At 37.3% G+C, this 23,279-nt stretch overlaps 1 protein-coding gene across 1 annotated transcript; it reads left to right on the top strand.

Moving 5' to 3' along the window:
- The first annotated feature begins 5,623 nt into the window (after positions 1-5,623).
- Positions 5,624-16,115, top strand: crfb16 (cytokine receptor family member B16). The gene is made up of 7 exons (XM_038718965.1): positions 5,624-5,743; positions 7,207-7,333; positions 11,113-11,303; positions 11,947-12,071; positions 12,307-12,454; positions 14,154-14,305; positions 14,781-16,115. Exons 1-7 carry the CDS (start codon positions 5,671-5,673, stop codon positions 14,901-14,903), a joined length of 939 nt encoding a protein of 312 aa, XP_038574893.1. The 5' UTR covers positions 5,624-5,670; the 3' UTR covers positions 14,904-16,115.
- Positions 16,116-23,279: the final 7,164 nt, after the last annotated feature.

Below are 23,279 nucleotides of genomic sequence, written 5' to 3'. Positions count from 1 at the left end.
GATAATGGCAGCAAGTCCTCCAACCTAATTGACAACATAGGTTGTTTATCCATACCTCCCAAAACGTCAAATGTCAGAATTTCCTGAAGTAGTGCCCCCTACTGGTGGCGTTTGTCCATGCCTCCCAAAACGACCGATATGAGCGCTAACTACGTTACATGACCTACATCATATGACATTAAACATGTGGTTAATGTTGTGAAACGGTTTGGTTAGTTGTGGGCAACAAAACCTACTTGGTTAGGTTTAGAAAAACGTTGTGGTTTGAGTGAAAGTTAGTAAATTATGCAAGTTGTGTGACGGAACGGTATTTACTTGGTTTCACATGGGACAAATGGCGTCCTCCTAAGTGAAAATTTGGGGTTTGACCCATCCAACCACAGCATCCTACCTCTTTATACAGTCTTTCTGCCTATTTATAAGACGTCACCCGACTTCCTCCTTTGGTAACATAGTGGTCACTGTGCAAGTCTTTTTTTGTACCTAAACCTAACCAAACTTTAATCATAGCATTGTCACATCAAAAAAGAGGTTTCTTTTTTAACTGACTAAATGATTTGAAAATCACAGACATTTTACATTTACATTTATTCATTTAGCTTTTATCCAAAGCGACTTACAATTGCTATTTTATGTTAGAAGACGTATGCCTCTGGAGCAACTAGGGGTTAAGTGTCTTGTGCAGGGCGCCATCACCACCCCCCAGACAAAAGATGTTGCCCTGCTACTCATTAAAACTGTGGGAGGAGAAACAGGACAAAGGCGTGTTCAGAAGAAGTAGAGAAAGAATATTAAGTATTTAAGGTGTAGTTGATATTTAAGAAGCTGTGATATGTTAATAAACCAGTAAAACTTGTTCACATGTGAATTAAAGAACACAGATACTGCTTTGTTCTGTCCTGATTGTTTTTTTTTTAACTACACTGTTACATAATGCCACATAAATAAATAAAGACAATGTGCAAGTACATAAATTAGAGCTTGAAAGATTAAAATGGATTTCATCAGAGCTCAAATATCAAATAATCTGTGTTAAAGGGAACTGAAACCTCAGTGGTGTTACTGCCTAATTCTTTCCTCAGTATATTCACTTTGTGTATATTTCCTCAAATTAACCAGCCAGCTGTTTATGAACACTGAGTAAAGGACGTAGGTCTACAGCAGGAAGTGAAAGAACAATAAACATGTTCATGTCCATGTAGGGAACTCCAGGTCCTGCCCTACTGTCAGAAGGATGAGTCAGATGAATCAGGAGAGCGATGATGTCTTCTAATGACATAATTCCTTCATCAGTTACTCTGAAACTGTTGTTATAAATGAATGGGTGAAATGAAAATAGAACCAACATTTCAACCACAAATCTTGAGGCTGCAGATTAAAAAATTTACAGCTGCTTCAACTTGTGTGAACACATTTTAAAATGTTTAGATATGTTGGATTTAAATAAATAAATGAGTAGAACGATTAAATTCAACAATTTTAACATTGAATAATTAATAACATTTGCTGGAGCTGCTGTTTTGTCAGTTACAGGTTGTTATTAATCTGATGGTTACACCTTGGTTTGCAGGTTGTGTGAGTTGTTCTGTTTTATAGTTTTATGGTTAGTGACAGTTAATGTTTGATTATAATAAGTCCAAAGTCTGACGCTTTGCACTCTTTCTGTCGTCTGTCGAGAGAAGCAGTGAGACAGAAATATAGAGAACTGATCAGACTGGATCACAGTTATCACAAAAGAAAAACGATGAGAAATAATTCATTATAACATCTCTACAGATTTTATCATTAAAACATGAGAAGAAACTTTTTCTTCTACATGATGCGCAAGAAACAGAACACATATTTTTGCATTTGAAGGAGAAATACACCCTAAAATTATATAATTTTTTTTACTTTCAGAGAACCATTACTACATAATAATAATTTACAACAAACAGCTGTCTTTTTTATTTATTTATTTATAAGGAAATGAATCAAAGGAGTATAGGAGGAGGTCCCAAACCCTAGACAGTCTGGAGTAACTGTCTCCGAGCAGTCGACGATAACATTTAAGATGTGTGGAACATATGTTTGATCTTAAGACCTTGAAACTCAAACTTCCCTAAAAAATGGAAATAGGCAGAGACAGGAAATACAATTCCACAGTGGCTCGCTTTAATATAAACACTGGCTTATTATAGTGGACAGTATCACAGCAAATAAGGTGAATATAAGTACACAATAGTAGATATATAATTATTAGCATGCATTTAGATAAAATCAATATTTACCACCACTGCAAGAAGTCTGTCTGATTATCAGCTGTTGTAGTTTCTCAGCTCTCACACTGCTGGAAAACATTTATTTATTTTATTACTAATTTAATGTTTTAATGTTGTATTTTCAGTTCTTCTTTAACTCTTTAAATGTACTTGTTGTTTTACGAGTTATTTATTACTACTCGGTGGTAATTTCATGCTGTTCTTATTTGTCCAGAAATGCAACAACAATCTTTGGTATCCTGCTTTTCCTTTCAATGAAATTGAACACTTTTTTATGTGTGTGTGTTTTATCATCAGATTCCTACTCGTTTATATTGCATTGTGTTTTGTTGAAGTTTTTTTATTATATAGTCACAATTTTTAGTACAATCAATAATATTTCAGTAAATGCTACTTTATAACTGTGCAGGTGGAGTTTTAGTTTGCTGAACTTTTACTTTTCCTCTATGGCCTAAAACGTCCTACCTATGAAGAGGGAAATAGTTAAAACGTCTCTGTTGGAGTCCAATGCAGAAAAAAATATGTTGCTGAAATTTTTAAGAGTTCAACCACAGACTGTAAATTAAGATTCAGACCGGATTATATTAAATTACTATATCAAAAACTGTTGGACAGAAGAGACATGGTTCCCAGACAGCAGTCCACGGTACAAATACGTCTTCTGATTAAACTGTGTGACCTTATTGTCTCGTTGGTACATTTGGTGCCTACAGGCAAGCTTCTCCTGTTGTTGTGGCTTGAAGTTCCTTTCTTGGCCAATAAATACATGGAGTACACACAAGAACAAATGTATTGACTAGATTAGACATGGCACAACATACATATTGGCTGTTGCTCATCATTTGATGCGACAGGTGGGGGTCCCCGATGTTTTATCTAAAATAGTAAATGTGATATAAAAAAATATATAATTAAAATTTTCAAGTATAAATGTAGTTTCTTTCTAAACAATTTATTTTTATAGCAAAATGTGGATCATATACAGTAAATGTACAGCTCAACCCCTGCTTGTTAGCAACCAAGCTAAGCAAACAAGCTTTCTTTTCCCTTTTTAATTACTGTTGTTGGACGAAATGATGTTTGACGGTGAACAAAATACCAGAGAAAGTAAACTGAACAGTAGAGAGAACTCCAAAGAGAGACCAGGATGAGAGAACATCATTTTGTTTTGGGTAAACTGTTTGTCTGGCTTGTGCAAAACAAAAAAAATGTGCTTGTTGTTAAAGAGTTAAAAAGAAAGATACAAAACAGAAAGCTGTGAAGAATCAGCCACAGATACCAGCAGCTCTGTAGTCCTGGTCCCATTCCAGAGCTCATTAAGTGTGTTAAGAGTTTAACCTGTCAAATACAGCTGACAGCTTACGCCCCGAGGGAGCTGACAACAAGTTGGACCTGCTCTGCAGCCCAGAATCCATCCTCTGCATCTGGACACACCGGCTCTGATCTGCAGATCTGGGACAGATCACAGTGACGCTCACATGGCTTCTGCTTTCGCCATGTCAAACTGCTCTTCATGTGTTCGGAGGCTGAAATAAACTCTGACAGAAACCAGAGACTCTGGACTATGTGGATCCTAAACTGAGAGACTTATTGGAATATTATCCCCTTCCTTACAGTGGATTTAAGGCTTTTTACTCACTTCTTGGATGAGCGGGTTTTCTTTGACTTATTTCTGGAAAGTAGGGGAGAGTGGGGTATGTTGTCACACTTTTTACACTGTCTATTATTTGCTGAACACCGTACATCACAATGGTACAAATTTCATAATAAATGAAAGAATGAAGTCTTGGGCACATATTTTGTATTCATCACATCTTCATATCTTATCTCATTACGGAGTTGTAGACTGTTGAATTGAGAGTGTGCACTTTTTGCCCCATTGGCAGGTAAGACACAAGTCACACTGGACTATCAAACAATTAAAAATACAACTACTCAATTGTGAATATTGATTTTATATATTAAATTTAAAATTCATCCAAGCACTAAAAAAAAAACAATCATGACTAGTGAATCTGTAAAATCGGTCCTTTCAATCAAAACAATTATAATAATTCAATGGAATTTGTGCACAGCCCCATCCTCCTGGCAACTGCTACGCTCAGTCTGTCTACGTGGATCACACTAAATGACCAATGTTTTTTCCAAATATAGTTTTTTTCCCCAGTCTCATTTAGATGCACTGTGTTTGTTGCCATCTTGGGCCATAGACTTAATTTAAAATCTCGGATACAAAAATGGCAAGTGATGTTGTTGGTGAATACCGCCCAGCACAGGATGACACGTGTTTTCATGGAAATCATTCAAAACAAGAACTACATTATAGCGCTGGAAATGCAGGGTAATAGATATCCTTTAACTTCTTAACAAAACAGATGTGGTAACACTAATGCAACTAATGTGCATTTTTGTGCAAAGGACATCTGTATCTGACTAATCAGAGTCTTATTTAGAGTCACTTTTCTTGCACATATAAATTCCCTGGCCTGAGGTGCAAGCATCATGGGCCCGTTTGTTGCATTTCACACACTTCATCCACATACTTTCTGAAATTTAGTTGATCATTTCTAACAATCTCAATTTCTTTCTTCCTTCCTTTAAAACACATTTCCTCATTGCAATTACAAATAAATTAGTTATTTTTTTTGTCTACTATCCTTGTTGCCTAACTACATTAATAACTGTATGAAGTAGTGTGTGTGTGTGTGTGTTTGTCTACTAACACGCTACATGCCTACAATATGAGACTGTATATTCCCACAGGCACATACACACTACATCATACAGTATCATGAATTCGGTCTTGTGTAGTCCAGAGATAGGCCTGCTGCTGTAAACTATACTGTATAATCTATTTACAGTATCATTTAACACTGGTGTCAGAGGTGATTACACAATTTCACACTTTTTCTTGGGCACGTCACATGTGACGACTTGCCCCAAAGTCATTAAGACAACTTGCCCCAAACTGACATGTGTGCTAATGTTGGCTAAATCTCAAGGTTAGATCAACATAGCACTTCAGCTGAAGTATCAAAATTCTCTCTAAATTGTTCAAAATTATCATTTTGAACATTGATTCCTAACAAAGTTGGATTGCATAAAATAAAGTAAGTGCAAATGTTTTACTTTTGAAAGAAGAAAATATAAAAAATGTGCTCCTCCTCAGATTAGAGGCACCTTGACCACATGTGAACAGGAAGTTGAACATAGAAAAAGAAGTCACACAAAGTGGCCATATGATTTTTGACATAGAGCTTCTAGTGTTGGAGTTATGAGCAGTGTGACAACTTACACACGAGACAACTTACCCCGCTCTCCCCTACTCTGTTGTGTTCTGGGCCCGTTTGCATGCAGGTCACTGGTGGGATTTGGACATGGTGGATCTGACGTGGTGAACTCTCAGACCATGACACTGACACGCATTGCGAGTCTGCTGATGGTGATGATGATGGTGATTGTTCTGCTGGACTACACAAACTGTGAGTTCACTTTCCCTCCCAGCTGATACAGATCCAGTAGAATCTGTCTCCCTTACTACACTGTTGAGGACATGTTCTACACTTGTATAGTTTTTTGTTATTAATATTCCCCTCAGTCAAGCAGTGGTGGAGGAAGTACACAAATTCTGTACAAAGTAATAATAATAATAATAATCTTTATTTGTAGAGCACTTTTCAAAAACAAGTTACAAAGTGCTTTAACAAATGTAAAGACAATAATATAAAAACAATACAAGATAAAAGCAAGAAAAAGTACACATACCCTTGCTAAATATTGCTCCACTAAAAGTTGAAGTCTTCAGTTTACTTTAGTCAAAGTCCAAAAGTACCTGCTTTTAAAAATATTATCAAAAGTAAAAAGTACTATTTACATGGTTATATTTGTGAGGGGCTGCTGACATGACAAACAGAATTTAAAAGTAAAGTAAGCTTTACTGTTGAAGTAAACTTTACTCTTTATTAAACACTGGTGTTCATTATAAACCTTTTAAATAATAATTCTAGTTACTCAGTTATATGTGTGTGTCAGTGGTGGACAAAGTATTCGGATGTTTTACTTAAGAAAAAGTACTAATACCACACAAGCTGAAAGTCCTGCATTGAAAATGTTACTAAAGTAAGAGTATGCAAGTATTCAGGAAAATGTTCTTCATTGCAGAAAGAAAAATGTCCTTATAGTACTTACTACTATACTATTGTATATTAATATTATTACTCATGCATTGATGTAAAAGTAGGATTTTACTGTTGTAATTGTTGAGCTGGAGCTCATTTTAACCATTTTGTGCAACTTATGATTATTTTCATTATAGATTAATCTGCTGATTATTTTCTCAATTAATTGACTTTTGAAATTCTGCAAATAGTGAAAAATGCTGTCACAGTTAGCCGGAGCACAGAGTGACACCACAATGCTTGCTTTGTCTACCCAACAGCACAAAGCTCAGAATTATTACAAATAAATTAAAATAGTCAAAATCAGCAAATCTTCACATTTGTGAAGCTGAAACCATGTTTTTACATGAAAAATGTCTTAAACGATCAAAGTCGTTGTCAGTTTCTTTCAGTGTCAGTCAGTAATAATTGTTTCGGCTGCACCTAACCCAACTAAACATCATATTTTATAAACGCTTCATGTTTTGCATGTATAAAGTTTAATTTGTAGTAAGTGAAGCTGTCTGATAGATGTAGTGAAGTAAAAAGCACTATATCTCCCTCTGAGATGTGGAGTACAAGTAAAAAGGGGCATGAAAAGAAAATACTCAAGTAAAGTACAGGTACCTTAAATTTATACTTAAGTGCAGTACTTGAGTAAATATATTTAATTACTGTCCACCACTGCAGTTAAGTCCCGCTGACAGTAATAACTGTGCTTGCTTCCCCTTTCTCTATCATCTGATTTCTGAGACAAGATTTAAAATATGAGCTCATTGTGTCAACAGATGTTTGGATGCTACCGACTCCCAGCGGAGTTTCAATGGAGTCTGTAGACATGATACACGTACTGAAGTGGCGCCCACTGCAGGAGCCCTGCAGCACTAGAGTCCTTTACTCTGTTCAGTTCCAGGGGTAAGTCACAGACACACACAATACTTCACCGGAAATTAATGTTTAACATCACGTCTATCTGTTTTTTAGATGTATATCCCTCCTCCAAGGCTGCTATCAGTTCACAGTAATTTATTTTGACTCAGTCCCACAAACGCCTGCAGTCCCAAATACTCGCTAAAGCACCACATATGGATTCATCCGCTGCTGAAAATAGTCCCCAACAAATGCACTTTGATTAAAAACTACAGTGAGCAGCTGTTTTTAAACATGAAACTATATATTTATGAGCTGTTTTTAAAGATTTACATCGTCATTAGGAAGCTGCAAGCCACAGTCAGGAAGTCAGACAGTACTTAGAGATACTTTTTGTTTTTAATGAAAATGGCTGATAGAATAACACCGAACACTTCCTTTAATGCACAATAATCACGATAATGAATGTTGGTATGTCGGTCTTTTCACCAACTCAACAACTACTGAAGAATTGTTAGCTGACAACTTATAATTTTACCAAATAAATATATATATTTATGTACAAAATAACAGAAAAATAAAAACATGCATTGATAAGAATATTAAAATTATTAATAGTTGGTTTCAGTATTTAGTTTTTTATTAATTAGCAGGGGGTGTTATTTAGTAAATATTTATAAGACTAGAGGAGTTAGATAAACAGGGATGACAGCTGGACCACGGCATTCAGATGAAACTGCCTAAATTGGCCATTTGCTGCCTGAGAAGATGTAGATATGAGGTTGGGTCAAGCTGCAGAGCGTCTGCTGTTTGTCTGAGTGAGAGAGGAGTTAAAGGCAGAGACAGAGATTTATGATGGCACAGCAGCGCCGAATAAAGGGTCCGTACATAACTTAACATTGGGCTTCCAATGGGAACACTCACCCAAACTTTGGCACATTTTACCGTGTAAAAAAGAAAGAAAAACAGAAATAAGCCCATCACAGTTTCCTGAGTTAAAGTCAAATGTCTACTTTTATTCTTTTTTGGTCCAAAACATAAAGATGTTCAGTTTAATATCAAAGAGGACTGAGAAGACAAGAAAATATTCACATTTCAGAAGCTGGAATCAGTGATTTCTTAAAGGCAGATTTCCTAAAATTTCTTAGTTGCAGTAAGGTGAGTAAAACAATATACATCACCATCTTTAATAGAGTTTCAATAGTATGAAAGGTGTTTCTACTTGATAATTGCCGCACACATTAATTCAAATCATTCGACCTAATAACACAGGAATTAATGACACACCTGTCTTAATAATGATAATCAAGAGGAGTGTCTGTTCTCTGTGAACCAGTGGTGATGCATCAACACTGTCAACATCATGTCAGCTGTCAGTCACAGAGAGGAAGTTTTAATTAACTCTCAGGGACATTTCCGCGGCTGTTGTGAAGTCCTGTTTTGAAGTTAGTTCTGTGCTCTCGTATCGGTATGTTGGTATGTCGGTATGTCTGTCGTTTCACCAACTCAACAACTACTGTTGGATTGTCTTTAAGTTTGGTTCAGACATTCATGGTCTCCTCCTACTGACTTTGTGCAGATGTTTCTTCTACAGTCACCATTAACACTGTTTTATTGTCATAAAATGTGCTGCAGACCTTCATATTCCCCTCAGGATCAACTGTAACTATGGTGATCCTTTTTTCATGAAGTGCCATCAGCAGGTCACATGTTGATGTGTCCAATAGGCCTACTTTGATACCAAAAAGTCATAACATTGCCATAGGCCTCAGCTGTGCTAACTGCTAATTAGCAAATGTTAGTGTGCCAACACACTAACAAAAGATGCTGAACATCAGCATATTTGAAACCCACTAGACTGTAAAATAAAATTCTGTGTAATTGAACAATACCTGCAGAACAATACCTAACTGTTATTCTAAGACGGTGTATCTGTAGCGGTTAGTAGTAAATTGTGATAAATGTCACCTTACAGGTAACAGCCCCACCTGTCAGCGTACAAACGCTTGATTTCATTTTCACTGAACTGCAGTAAAAAGAAAAACACTGAGAGAACAATAAGGAGTCCACTCCTGTGAGTCATGTACAGCAGCAGTGTGTGTTGTGACAGAGGTTTGCAGGGTGTGGTACACAAGTTTAGGTAATTATTATGACACAACAGCAGCTCATCTGCTTCATCAGAAGGATTTAAACCTGCTGTAGGGCTCCTTTATACTGTTTATAACACGTTTCCTACAACTCATGAAAACATTGAAACTTCTGACACAAAAATCTAGACAATCGCTCAGAGGGCAATAGGAGTTTTATAGAAATGCAGTTTGAAGTGTCATAGTGTAAATGATGCTAAAACATTAAAGCAAACTGGAGCATGATCTCCTCAAGCAGCGTCATGTATACCTGTAGCATTGTCTCAACCATATCACCAGTCAAAATGGATATGGATAATAATTCTACAAATTCAATGCAGATTTTTTATTTTATTTATTTTATTTCTCTACAATATGCAGTTAGGCACTGGAAGCCCCTTAGTGTCATAGTTTGATGCACCTGGGAAAGCCCTGTAGCACCATGGCAGAACGCTAACAGCTGCTGTACAATTTAAATAACAAAAAAGTCAGAGTAAGAAGGTAGTTGGGATGGATGAGTGGCCCAAAGACTGGACTTACATCCAGGAGACTGGTTTCCCGTGTGAAACAAAAGTCAACATTGATTGTTTTTAATTAAGCGCCGTAGGTTTCGTAAGTTGCTTAAGTTAAGTCACGAAAGTAACGTTGTTATTTTAACCCCAATAACGAACAACTAACCAATTAGCTTTGGTGCCTAAACCTAACCAAATTGTGATATTTCACAACATTAACCACCTGTTTTACTTTGAAAGTTCAACCGGGAGTTGCATATTTATTCTTGCTAACTTGACCATGTAGACCTACAGGTCCAAAAACGACGCTAAAGGGTACCCAGGGCGTCCATATATGTGTCCTGACTTCCTGTCTGTGACTCTCAGCTACAAGTCCATTGGTTCCTCCTGACGTAAAACTTCAAAAACACCTCACATATATAGATATATACCTGAGGGAATTATCACCAACTCTGCAGCTCCCATCAGCTCTTCCAATTCAAATATCAATATCCTTCAGCTTGGTTTTTTACAGCCCACAACTTTCCTGTTCTGGGGAGAAAGCTATAAAAAGCCACTGAGCCATTTAGCAGCTTAAGAGCCAGAATATTGGCTGGACCAAAGGCCCTGTCACCTAGGTCAGTACCTAATGTCTGGCCCAGAGCAAAGTGATGCATAATCATTTAGACAGTCCAGGCCTCTATGTTCGGCTGAGTCAGTGAACTCTTTTAAGTCCCTTCTTAAAACATACTTTTATAGGAGAGCCTTTCCCGATCTTATTTGACTTTGTTTTATCTGTTTTATTTTATTCTATTTTACTTATTTTATATTTATCTTCGTCTATTTTAGTCTTTTCAATGTTGTCATGATTTTATCCTGTATTGTTTTTGTATTATTGTCTTTTGGGTATTATTGTCTTTAGACTTGTTAAAGCACTTTGTAACTTCTTTTTGAAAAGTGCTCTACAAATAAAGATTATTATTATATTATAATTATGTTTTGAGGAACAGAGATCCTCTCCCTGAACACTCAAGGAGAGGAGAGGAACAGCAAGAAAGGAATATAATAAAACAATTCCACAGCTCTGACCTAAAAACATGTGGAAAGACAGAATAAGAAAATGTTAAGGATAAAAAACAATATCTAGATAAATAATAGAAGTACATACATAAAAGATTAAGTCTTAAGTTAAGTCTTTGTCTATCAGAGAGTTTGAGCTGAAGTTCCTGAACGGCAGCTGGGTGGATGCTCCTGAGTGCCAGCAGACTCCTCATACTTACTGTGACCTGACCTTTGACCTGGGCTCCGACTCCGACTACAACATCCGCGTCAGAGGGCAGTGCGGGTCTCAGCTGTCGCCTTGGACCACACTCAGCCGACCTTTCAACCGCAGAGACAGTAAGATGCCAACAGGGGCAGGTTTTCAATCCTGCAGAAACACAGCTGCAGATTTCACATTGTGAGGAGGCCTGCAGAAGAAAGTTTAATGTTTGTCACAGCCAGACCAGAGTTGACAAGATATCTGTATTCAGTTTAAGTAAGACTGCTGAGAAATGCGATTATTTGGTCTTTCAGTGGTACTTTACATGTTCTAATGAAAGGCATGTGCACACTAATGGCTAAAGTGGCTCGAGCTGCTTCCCCTGTGATCCCTTTAGCTGAAGTGCCCTCCCTGCAGTTGGGGTGACAGTGGGTCAGGTCCTGCTTAGGCATATGAGAGATAACTGTTTTGGTGTAGGGATAATAAGGTTGGGTTCAGGTTAAGGTAAGCTGAAACACATCAACAGAGAAACAGACTTTGACATAACAAAGAGTTAACGCTCCATTAAACGGGAAAGTTGCTGTCCTTGTATTTGTGACAAAAACCCAAAGGCTAAAAGAAAACCAGAAGTTGCTCATCAATAAAGATGTTGTTTGCTTGTCACACAAGTTGTGTGGATGTTTGTGTGTTTGGAGTATGTAGTAATCTGGCTGCCGTGTGTCTCAACAGTAAAGGTTTCTAGAAAATGAATAAATGAATAAATGTGTCTTATCCCGGCAGCGGTCCTGAGGGCACCAGAGATGGTGGTGTCGGCGGTGGGCGATGCCCTTCAGGTGTCGTTCGACAAGCTTCCTCTCACTGCTATCGTCAGGGTGACGGTGTGGGAGAGAGGTGACGAGCAGGAGGTGAGAGTTTACTTCACATTTTTATTCCTGTTTTTTCTCTTCTTCCTTTTGTTCTTTTTGTTTCTACATTTGATCTTGTATTTCTTCCATCCTCTGAATATCCTGCCCTTCCGTCTTCCTTCTTCCTTCTTGTCCCTTCATCTCATATTTTGCAGTATGCATTTCATTGTCTTGTGTCATTTAAATAAAGTTGTTACACCTGTGCATGTTTTCTCTCTCTCTCTCTGTCCTTCAGGCTGATGTGTACATGATGCCAGCAGAGGAGAACATGCTGCATATCGCAGCCCTGCAGGAGGGAGCAGAGTACTGCGTCAGAGCTCAGACCATCCTGGACACACATCTCCACAGCAGCAGCTCTGACACCCACTGTGTGTCCATCACAGGTACAGGAAAACACACATGAACACACACATTTGTTCCTCTATCCCTGTTGGGACATCTCATTGACGAAATGCATTCCCTAGCCCGTTACCCTAACCATCACAACTACATGAACCTCAACCCTAACCTTGACCTAATTGTAACCTGAAACCAAGTCTTGACCCTCAAAAGCGTCTTTACCTGTGGGGACCTCAATTTCAAATTCAAAAAGTCCCCATAGTGTACATTTAGGTTATAGTCCCCACAAGGATATAAAAACATTAAACACATACATTCACACACATGTTTGTACATCTTTACTTGTGTCAACCTTTGACATAGTATGTGTCACTTTACAAAATCGACCTTAACTTAACACATCCTCACTTTCAATGTTTTTACTTTCCTAAAATGTCCTAACTTTCAAAAACTGTTTCACTCCAAATTAATGCTTTTCTTAAATGTCCTCGTGTTAAAAAATTCAAAAAGATGTCGTTACTTTCTACAATAACCTCAATTTTCAAATTATTTTTCAATGCATAAAATGTCCTCTCTTTCCAAGAATGTCTGCACCTTACAAAAATGTTCTCAGAGCTTTTGTTCCCCAAGTCCCTTACAACAATGAGAGACAAACAATCAATAATCTGCTTTCTTAATTTCAATGATTTTATTTAAACATACAAAAAGTGCTATACATGAAAAATGTGAAAAATCAATATTGTGCTTAGGAAAATAATAAAATAGAATGAAAAGATAAGAAATGGAGATAAAATTTGTGATATTGATCCTCTTTAGGCCTGAACTCCCTGGTGGTGTTTCCCCAGGAATATTTAGCCTTAGTCAACAGTAACATACATTTGGAAGATACAGTGAATGTTAAGGATTACGATTAAGATTAAATTGATGTTCGAAAGAATTTTAGTATTTAAGAACGTTTCCTCTAATCCCTTATAAAGGACATTAAAAACACCATCATTGGTTCTCTTGGGTCTCTAAAGTCTTATTTTCTGTTGCAGCTATGGTGTCACAGATAATACCTGTTATCTCCACAGAGAAATGAAAAAAGAAAGAAACATATTCAGTCAATACACACACACACATTTCAATGATAAACCTTTTCCTTAATCCCTAACCAGACATTTAACTACTACTTTACTGAGGCTTCAGTGAGGCCTCTTCATGCAGATGTGTAGTTTCCCTGCACAGCCACAGGTCTACATACTGCTTTCATCCTTTATGACCTGGCATTTCCCTGTTTTGTTATTCATGTAGCCGGTTCCTTGCCAAGCAGCCGCATTCTGCCAGTATCTCGGTCTACTGTGAACGTATTGTTTTGGCAGAACACTTACAGACATTAGAGGTTTCTAAATCATTAGAGGAATGGTTTCCTCTAATGATTTAGCTGATATCATTTTCATGCAGTAAATAACTAGATGTCAAGTGGTATTTTCTCACATTACTTAGATCATTTATTTATTGTATCAAAACTATTTATTGTTTTTTGTAGTTTAAACTTCCAAGAACGTAACTGCCACCACAGTGTCACCACTTTAAGATCTCATACTGGAGTTTAATTTCAGAATTGTTTTGATCAGAAAATAACTGTTGACTGTTTATCTTTTAAGTGCTATAAAATCCCAAATGATCCAGTTTGTAAAAGTATTATTATTAATTGAAGAAACACTCTGGGTTCAAACAGAAACTTTCATAATTCACCTGCAGGTCCAGACGCCACATGGAAGAGTCCAACCACTGCGACGGCGACTGTGATCATCATGGCGGGTCTCCTGTTCGGTGTATTCTGGTTCATCGCTCACTGCCGTCCAGAAGCCTGTCAAAAGTACTTCCAGAAAGAGCCACTGCCCCGCCCACTGGTAAATAATCAGAAAATCATGATACCTGAATAAAAATACACTTATCATACAACATACTTTGGATTATTAGCCCAATTATTTTATGTTTATTTCAAAAACATTTTTTTGGGTCTATACTTCTTTTCAAACTAATTTTTTTACATTGTTTTTGTCATAGTATTGGAGTTTGTATCTGTCAGTATTGTTATTGTTTCTAGAATATTATTTAACATTTTAACGTGGAAGTAAGGCTTTTCATATTGGTATACAGACAGATACTTACAGTTTTGCCAATAATCTATCAGAATGTGGGATTCAAAATCATAAATATATGCCCTTGTCAGTTTATTTTTGGCTATTTAATTTTGTTTTATTCATACGTTTACATTTCACTCAATGTAAAGATCAATTATTTAATTCTCTCTTATGTAATTCTTAAAATATTCTAGTATATCAGATGAAATGTGTGATGAAACTTACATGTCCACTGTTGCAGCAACCTGATTGGGATATTCAAATTCCGATGTACCCTAAAGAGGCGGAGCTTTATGAGCAGATCGGTGTGGTGCCGAAAGTCGACCCCCACGAGCTGAGGAGCTCAAACCTTGAAGATTCATGACACATCTGAAGGGGGTGAGGTGTGTGGTGCATTCAAATGTTATGGGAGAAACTGGAACAAGCAGAAGAAAAAAAACCAACTGGATGAAACGATTAAACGAGTGACAGAAAATGTTTCACCAGTACTGCAGACCAGGTTTGTGGCCTAACTTGGTCAGACCACGGGCCTCTGAGGATTCTCGTTTAATGATAATAGTCAACTAACCTTTGGAGGGCAACCTGAAGACTTTATTCCCAAGACCAACCACAGCATCACTCGCTTCAGCAAATGTCCAAAATCACGTTGAGAACGGGTTAACAAAATGTCAGCACAGGAGGTCTCTGATAGCTCCATTTCTGGTTATTTCCTCTTTTAACAGTGACCATGATCGTCCCCAACCTTTAAATTCATAAATGTATTAAGTATAATTTAACATTGTTAAAAGTCAATTTTACTCAAGTGGCACATTCCAGGTTACCTATCTAGGGAATGCCCAGAATTACAAAGTCCATTTTGAACCATTATTCACTGTGAAAACTGACTTGCATGTTCTGATTCTGTCTGGCGGCACTTGTAGTGTTACATGTTTACATTTTGATGTTGGTGTTTTATTGTATTTATAGTGTGTGTTTATTTTTTTTACATAAATCCTGATGAAGTGATGTGAACCAGTGTGTGTGTGTGTAATTCAACATGTTAAAATGGCAAAAACAATACAAAACCAAATCCTAGATAAATGAGTTCAACACTGAATCAAAATAACCTTTTACAAAAAACGTTATTTTAATGCATAAACAGATTTTTGTTTATTAATAAGTTTTATAAGTTACACAGAACACAGTTCTTGAGTTTCCATTTTGTTTGATCATGATTAGGATTTAGAAGTTGTGAGAATATCGTCTCATAATGTTTTGCCTCATATCTTGTAGTAGTGAGACTATTTTACTACAGGTAGAAAAACTACAACACGTGGGCATATGGAAGTAAAACAGTAAAAACAAACAGTTTATCTACACTAATTAAAGATTCAGTGTGTAAGTTTTAGTGCCATCTAGTGGTGAGGGTAGCAAATTGCAACAAACAGCTCACTGCATTCACTTGGTTCTTGGACAAAATAATTATTTTATAATAAATATATGAATTCTAATGGCAATTGTAAATTCATCAGTAAAAAAACTAACTTTGTACTTTGTACTTTAATTTCTAAATCCAACAATAAAAAGGCTGTGAAACTGTCAACATTTGGTTTTCTTTTGATATCTTTTGTAATATATAATAATTTTATTATAGTTTTTATTTGTGTCTTCTTATATATTTGTATACTGTGCTGTGTACACTTTATTTCTATTTTTCTCTTTTTTTAAGATTTAAGGAGAGAAAAAAAAATTTTTTTATTCCGACCCCACATGAATGCACCATCAGTCACCGCTCACCCTTTTCAAGCGCATAGGAGAAGCTACGGTGGCCGACACGCTCTGTCATCTGTGCTAAATAATACGTGTGGTCCATTAGTCCAAATTTCACTTTTTTCTTACTTTAATAAACCACACGACTACCACTACTACTAATTCATATATATATATATAATAGCAGACTGGATCAATTTTCTTTGCTACGGCTTTATTTGCAACAGGACCTTTTTTGTACTGTAGGCACTGAGATCAAACTTTTGATTTCCCTGCAGGTTCAGATGCTTGTAAGAGGCTAACCTTTATCACTGTGATTATTATATCAGGCCACCTATTTGCTGTGTTTCCTTCACTGCTGTCCAGTTGCATGACCATCCCCTTCGTCTGCCCCGTCACTGACTGATGGGTCACCAGGGACAGAAGGTGGTGGTGGAAAGTGCCTCCTGAAATTATAAATAAATAAACACAGTCAACACAATTTGGCCACAACACAATTTCTGCTGGATTTGGGGAAGTTTAACTAAAATATCAGTTAGTTCTTATCCAAAAATCCTATTGTTTGAAAATATAACAATAAAGCATAAATCTAACCTTTGTTGTGATTATCATGTGACCAAAGTTCACATTTAGGAAATGATGAAATGATGAAATGATGAAAACTTAAAATAAAATAAAAAAATACCCAGATAGGTAGCCACAGCCAACAAATCCCTTATAAATTTCTGCAAAGGGAGTTGAAGACGTGCCAACTCAGAGACACATGGAGAAGATTAATGCTGATGCATTAAAAAAAAAAAAACACACACATTAGCTGTTTTCTTTGAGCTGCAGTCATTTTCTAGTGCTTTCATTCAGTTGTGCTTATTTTCACGGTGATGTTTTTACATAAATGCATTTAGTATCTTTATAAGTCCTTACCAGTGTGGAAGAGGCGGCCCTGGAATGTTTATCGTGGCTTCATTGGCCGGCCCAACACCTGCTGAGGTCACTGCTCTGCATCTGAACATATACTCTGTGTTAGGACTCAGATGGCTCACTGTGACTTCTCCAGCTTTTGATGCTGTCTCTTGTTGCCATCCATCCTCTCCTCTGACACAGTACTCTACAGAGTAGGAGGTGATGTTCTCTGCTCCAAATCTGGGCGCAGAAATCTTCAGTGTCACACTGTTGTGCTTTATGTCACTTGCTGTTACCGCTTTGATTTTCATTTTCATAAATGTAGATGCTTGAGCCTTTCTGTGTCTCATTTGTTAATCCCACTGTCAGGAACTTTATGTTCTTGTTCTCCTTGTTGGCCTCTGCAAAGTCACTGAAGAGCTTTGCTTTATTCCTCATTGCATCTGTTATTTCTTTTGAGGTGAACAATTGTTCCTTCTCTACATCTTGAGGGTCGTCTGGTTCGGGTGTTTGTTTTAAGTAGTTAGATAAAGCTGAGAGGTACGGTTCAGCACTTCCCAGGGAGGTGAAAACAAAACACACAGCATGATCTGCACTGAGGGTTTCTTCACTAAGAACATTCTGAGAGGGGACGATCTTGGTGTTTTTCATCATGTTGGTTAAAGACATTAAGGTGTAGACTTCTCTCTCTTTACAGTCCAACCACTCGTTCAGGTCTTTGCTGTTGAAAGGAGAAGAATGTCTCTTCTTCAGGATCTCTGCGAACACAGCCTCCTCTTCTCCTCCTCCTCGGATTGATGGGAGTATCTTTGCCAAGTTTTGCTGAAACTCCAGCTTGAACTCTTTGTGCCAATCTGGGAGAACTGCTGCTGTGCGGTGGTGGTTCTCAGTGCATCATTGCACCTCATTTTCAGCTCCTTCAGAACAGCCTGAGCTTCATCTATTAACACAGCACTTATCTGACAGACGAGTTTTGCAGCAGAAGAATCCAGATGTATCAGGGTCAACAACCAGACCTTCATTGGTACAGCGTTTTCTCCGTTTGCTCCCAGCAATCTTGGCAGGCTTTGATCGACTTCTACTGCATCCTGAAAGGATGTTGGAGTTTTATCAAGTAAGAAGTCTCCATGGAATTTGCAGGAGAATTTCTCAACCTTTTTGATGTCTTTGTCCTCCAGTTTCAGGGAACCACCCCCCTCTATCCCAACAGTGGGAATCTTGTTGATCACTTTCAGGTAGCCTTCGATGTGTCTTGATAAGTTTTGTCATCAGATACATCACTGTCAAACACAAAGAAGGTTTATGCCCCATAAAGGATTCCTGTGACTACGTGATGCTATTTTGTCATCAAAAACATACGGATACTTCACATTGCCTTTTCCAAGGTGATCCATTGACAGTTTCTCCAATATGATGTGCGAGGGCATCACTGTCCCACAATGTCGTGCCTGCATCAGAGAGACAGACAGACAGACAGACCCTCAATTGGTATACTAGTAGAACTATACAATTATCTAAGGTACTTTTCCTGTATGTCACATGCTTTCAACAGACAGCAAAATGTTGTATGTGAATGGATATGAATGTATTTATTTCCACATGAAGTTGAGAGGGATCCAATTGTTATGTGAGGAACCAGCAGCGTTGTGTTGCTAAGTTCATTAAGTGCAGTGGTTGTCAAATCTTTTCTGTCACGCCCCCTTTTAGAAGTCAGATATCTAGCTAAATAACTTTGCTTGCACCAGAGCCACCACATAACTCACATCTATGCTAGGTCAGCTCAACATTCATTCATCTGTAGTGGCACTATGCCCCCCCAGATTGAGAAACAGTGTATGTTTAATGGATTGAAAACATTTTCACAAAATTAAGTAAATCCACCAATGTGTCGCTGAGCAAGACACTTAACCTAGTTGTTCCAGAGGCGTGATTCCAGGTGTCTGCAGATATCAGGCTGATGTCAAGAAACACAGTCTACACCTTTATTTTTTGAATAATGCATAATTCAGATTTTGTTAAAATCACGTTTTTGGTTATGATCCCTATCATGAAAAGGGCAGAACAAAGCTAACATCCTGCCAGATTAAAACAAAACTTGATTATAAAAACTGACAGTTTGGGTTGTTGTCCAGATGCAGTTAATAGCTTTATATTACTTCATGTGAATGAGTAAGTCTCTGCGGCAGTCATACAGCATCCCAAGGCTGAAAGGCCGGCCAAGCACTGCTACAATCATCGTCTTGCTGCTTTCAGGGTTCATTTTTCAGTGTGAACTAGAGACAACACACAAATTCATGAATGTTCACTTTATAAACAATATAAGGAGGAACATCAAGCCAGTGAAGTTCATTTGTATGCAGATAATACAGTTATTTATACTGCTATAAATTAGGTTTTTATTTCTGTTTTGGATTAGAGGGACATCCTCTACATGCATACATCTAACGCACTACTTCTTAGGCCTGATCTTGTTTATCACTCATCTCCGTTTTATTCTGAATGCTGGTCACAAACTCCTTACTGTGTGTTTGTGTTTACAGTACTTTTTATTTTATGAAGTCATTCATAATAAACTCCCTCAAACAGTTACCAGACCAGATGATCTAGATAATCGTCAAAACTCTTTTGAATTTAGAAAAACAACCTGAAAAAATCTGGTTTGACTATCACTGAGAAACACTGTCCTCATATCAGGCATTCAAATGCTACATCCAGAAAGTGTTTAATGAAAAAAATTGTTTTCAATAATCGTTCTCTTTTGTGATTGTAAAGTTTTTATGTGAACCTGTGTAATTCTATTCTTCGATGTCATTTTGGCCATGTCTCCCATCCAAAACAGATAAAGCATGTCATAAGACTTGGTTAAATAAAAGGTTAAATAATCATGCTCCAGTGAGGTCAAGAGTCGAATAAAATAAAATTGTCTGACTTGAAATACTGGTATTTGAATCTCAATATCAGATTTTAAAGTTTTTATTTTTTTATCATAATGTTCATTCATTCTAAATTGTTGCTGTGACACAATGCTTACACAACCTTCAACAAATACCAGTGACCTTACTGTTTTAGTGGTGTTTATGTAGAAATTCAACGTTTCCCCTCTTCTTCCAGTCTTAATGCTAAGCTAATCGGCTCTAGCCTCATGCTTTACATCCAGTGGTATCATCTGACTTTCAATAAGAAAACAAGTGAACATATATTTAATATAGTATGTTTCAACAACAAACAAAAACACAGTTACTTACAGTGGGAAGGTCTATGATCCTGTATGGCACCAAGGCAGATCTGCTGTCATATCCTCTGAGGGAGACACGCCCACTGATCTTTATTCATTAACTGGAGGCGGTACCGAAGAGAATCAGAGGGATTTCACAAAATTATGTGACATGAACAAACTGGTGAATGTGCATGAGGGGAAAAAAGACTCATGTCCATGTCCACCCCTCATGCACCTTATGAATATTGATCTATGGAAGTTTACATGCACTAAGCAGCAAACAGTCTGGCTATTTGTTTTTTCTATGAAGATCATGAAAGATAAATGATACATTTTTCAATGTAGTTGATCTAAAAACATTACTAATCATATGCTGTAAATGCAAGGCAAAGCAAGTCAGAAATTATGTGTTTAATAAACAAAATACACAGTAGTACAAACAAACACACTTTCTTTGTCGTAAATGGCAGCAAACTGAAAGTCTTTGGATTTTTGGACTTGCTTGAAAAAATTAAAAACCTAAATGGATCACTCTGAAGATTTAACAGGCATTTGACATTTTATAGATTTTTTAATTGATTAAAAGGATACAATCATTAATTGCAGACCTTGTAACAAACACTCCCAGGCACTCTGTTTAAGGTTTAAAGCTGAGAGGACTCAGAGGCAGACACAGAGGATTTTTTGATACCACAACAATGAATATGCATGGTGAACTCCAGGTGGCGAATCTTCGTGAGCAGGGCAGGCAGGTAGAGACAGGACAAAAACCAAGTGAGACAGAAAAAGAGCTTTCCAAACTCTGGGAGCAAAACCTGAGGCACAAGGAAAGACAAGGTGTCAGGAAAAATCTCCACACAGACTGCCATCCATATATTTGTGTAAGTTAAGGGATAGGTAGTTCAATTGTTTAAGCACATTATTCTTCTGAATACGGATAAATGTGAGCAAGTTAAATTAAAATGTCTTTAATTAGAACTCAGGATGGTATCTGGATATTAACACAGTGATATAACCTGGCTGATTGATGTTGAAGTTTTAACTTGAAACAAATTCCATGTTTATTCTTTTTTCAACTTTTTATTTTTGTGAAATTGTGTTTGAGAAAAAAGGGAAAGTGCACATACTCTGTGTATCGTTACGAAAGAAAGTGGTTAACTTTGAGTATCAGGGAAGCTGTGTTCTGGCAAAAGAGGAAGAGAATTGCTCAACAACGAGAAAGTAGTGATTATTATTTTAGCTTTGACCTTGGGGGTTCATGGCCTGTTGTGTTCGGGGTCAAGAGGCAGTAAGAGGAACCAGAAGGCCTGTATTGGTCATCACTGTTAGCAAAATTCTCTTTGCTTAGACTGCACATTATTTCTCTCAGAATTGTTTTCTACAGACAATAGCTTTTAGGTTTGATCATTTTTACTTGAACCAGGCTTGATTTTATGGATTGTTGATTTTCTTAGCTGTAGAATCCAGCAAGTCAGAGCAGGAACTTCTCTCTCTGACAAAATGACCACTTGCACAGGCTCTCCCCAGGGATGTGTTTTGTCTCCTTTATTGTTTATTTTATATACCAACTCTTGCACCAGCACTTTTGCAAACGGTACCTTATTGTATGCAAGTATGCAGGAGATACTGCCCTGATGAGCCTACTATATGATAATGAGGAGCAGGGGCCAGTTCTTGAGAAGTCAAGCCTCCTTCTAAACACCACCAAAACAAAAGAAATGTCCATTGATTTTAGAACGCTGCAATCACCACATTTGACTCTTATTAAAGTGGAGCCTATACAATTTGTTACAAATTACAAATACCTTGGCATTGTGCTTGACCATACTTTTAGATGGGATCTGTGGTCTGACTTCATAAGCACAAAGAATGTACTTTTTAAAGAAACTGTTGTAGCGTATCTACTCTTGGTTAATAAAGTTATGAATAACTAGAAAGTTCATTCCCTAAAGTAAATGCGTGTGAGAGCTGTCAGCTGTTAGCTGTGACTGCTACCAATGCTGCAGCAAAGTACTGCTCCATCAGCAATTTAAAATCCTCAAAAGAAGCAAATGCAATAATACATTTAGGCCATCAAATGATTATTATTATTATTACAGAAATATTTCTTCAGCCCAGTATTTGATGGAACATGCTTTGTTCAGGATTTGAACAGGATTAATAAGGCAAGCGCTTAACCACTGCACTACTGAGATATACTGGTTCAATTGTGATTTTAACTTTCTCCATTGCTCTGGTTGTCATGGACATGAAATGCCTCCAAAGCACCAACACAGGGTGGTCAATGACCAAACACCACAGCAAGTCAATGGGAACTGAATGCATGTTATGCTTTAAAGCACCAGTAAAGAGCAATCTATGACTACAAATGTGTACACATTTGTGTGACGTCTAGTCCAGTAACCGAAAGCGACTAATTTTACGATACACAATTACTTTATTTACAGAGACTAACATACATTTAAAATCAACCACTGCAAGTCGGTGGGAACTGAAGTCCACACAAGGTGTTTGAAATTGAAAGCAATTATCACTGCTGCCTGAGGTGGGATTCAAACCTCGATCTGAATGAATATAGCTGCTTAAGAAACCAACACTAATCAACTGAGCTATAGAGTGAAACAACTGGTAGAGCCACAAATTGATAATTTGTTGATAGAACAGTGCATTTTATTAAAAAAAAGCTTCTCAGCTACCATTCTGGTGTTGGGAGTGATCTTTTTAACTTTTAATCATTAAGTTTGAATACCACACAGCTGTTTAAAGTTGAAAACAATTATCACTGCTGCCAGCTGCAGGATTAGAACCCACAACTGGAATATGACGTAATGCTCGAGAGAATGACTAATAACTGCGCCACCAATTCGCCTTGTT

The sequence above is a fragment of the Micropterus salmoides genome, unplaced genomic scaffold (genome assembly GCF_014851395.1).
Source record: "Micropterus salmoides isolate LMB-PRFRI ecotype aquatic unplaced genomic scaffold, ASM1485139v1 Ms_hic_scaffold_14, whole genome shotgun sequence".
In the NCBI taxonomy this organism is placed as follows: Eukaryota; Metazoa; Chordata; class Actinopteri; order Centrarchiformes; family Centrarchidae; genus Micropterus; species Micropterus salmoides.
This window is presented reverse-complemented; position numbering and strand designations above follow the sequence as displayed.

Excerpts from the sequence above, each read along its gene's own strand:
- crfb16 (XM_038718965.1), top strand. The coding sequence starts at position 5,671 with ATGACACTGACACGCATTGCGAGTCTGCTGATGGTGATGATGATGGTG. Across the intron at positions 11,304-11,946 it reads ACCTTTCAACCGCAGAGACA|CGGTCCTGAGGGCACCAGAG; the intron begins GTAAGATGCCAA and ends TTATCCCGGCAG. Across the intron at positions 12,072-12,306 it reads AGAGAGGTGACGAGCAGGAG|GCTGATGTGTACATGATGCC; the intron begins GTGAGAGTTTAC and ends TCTGTCCTTCAG.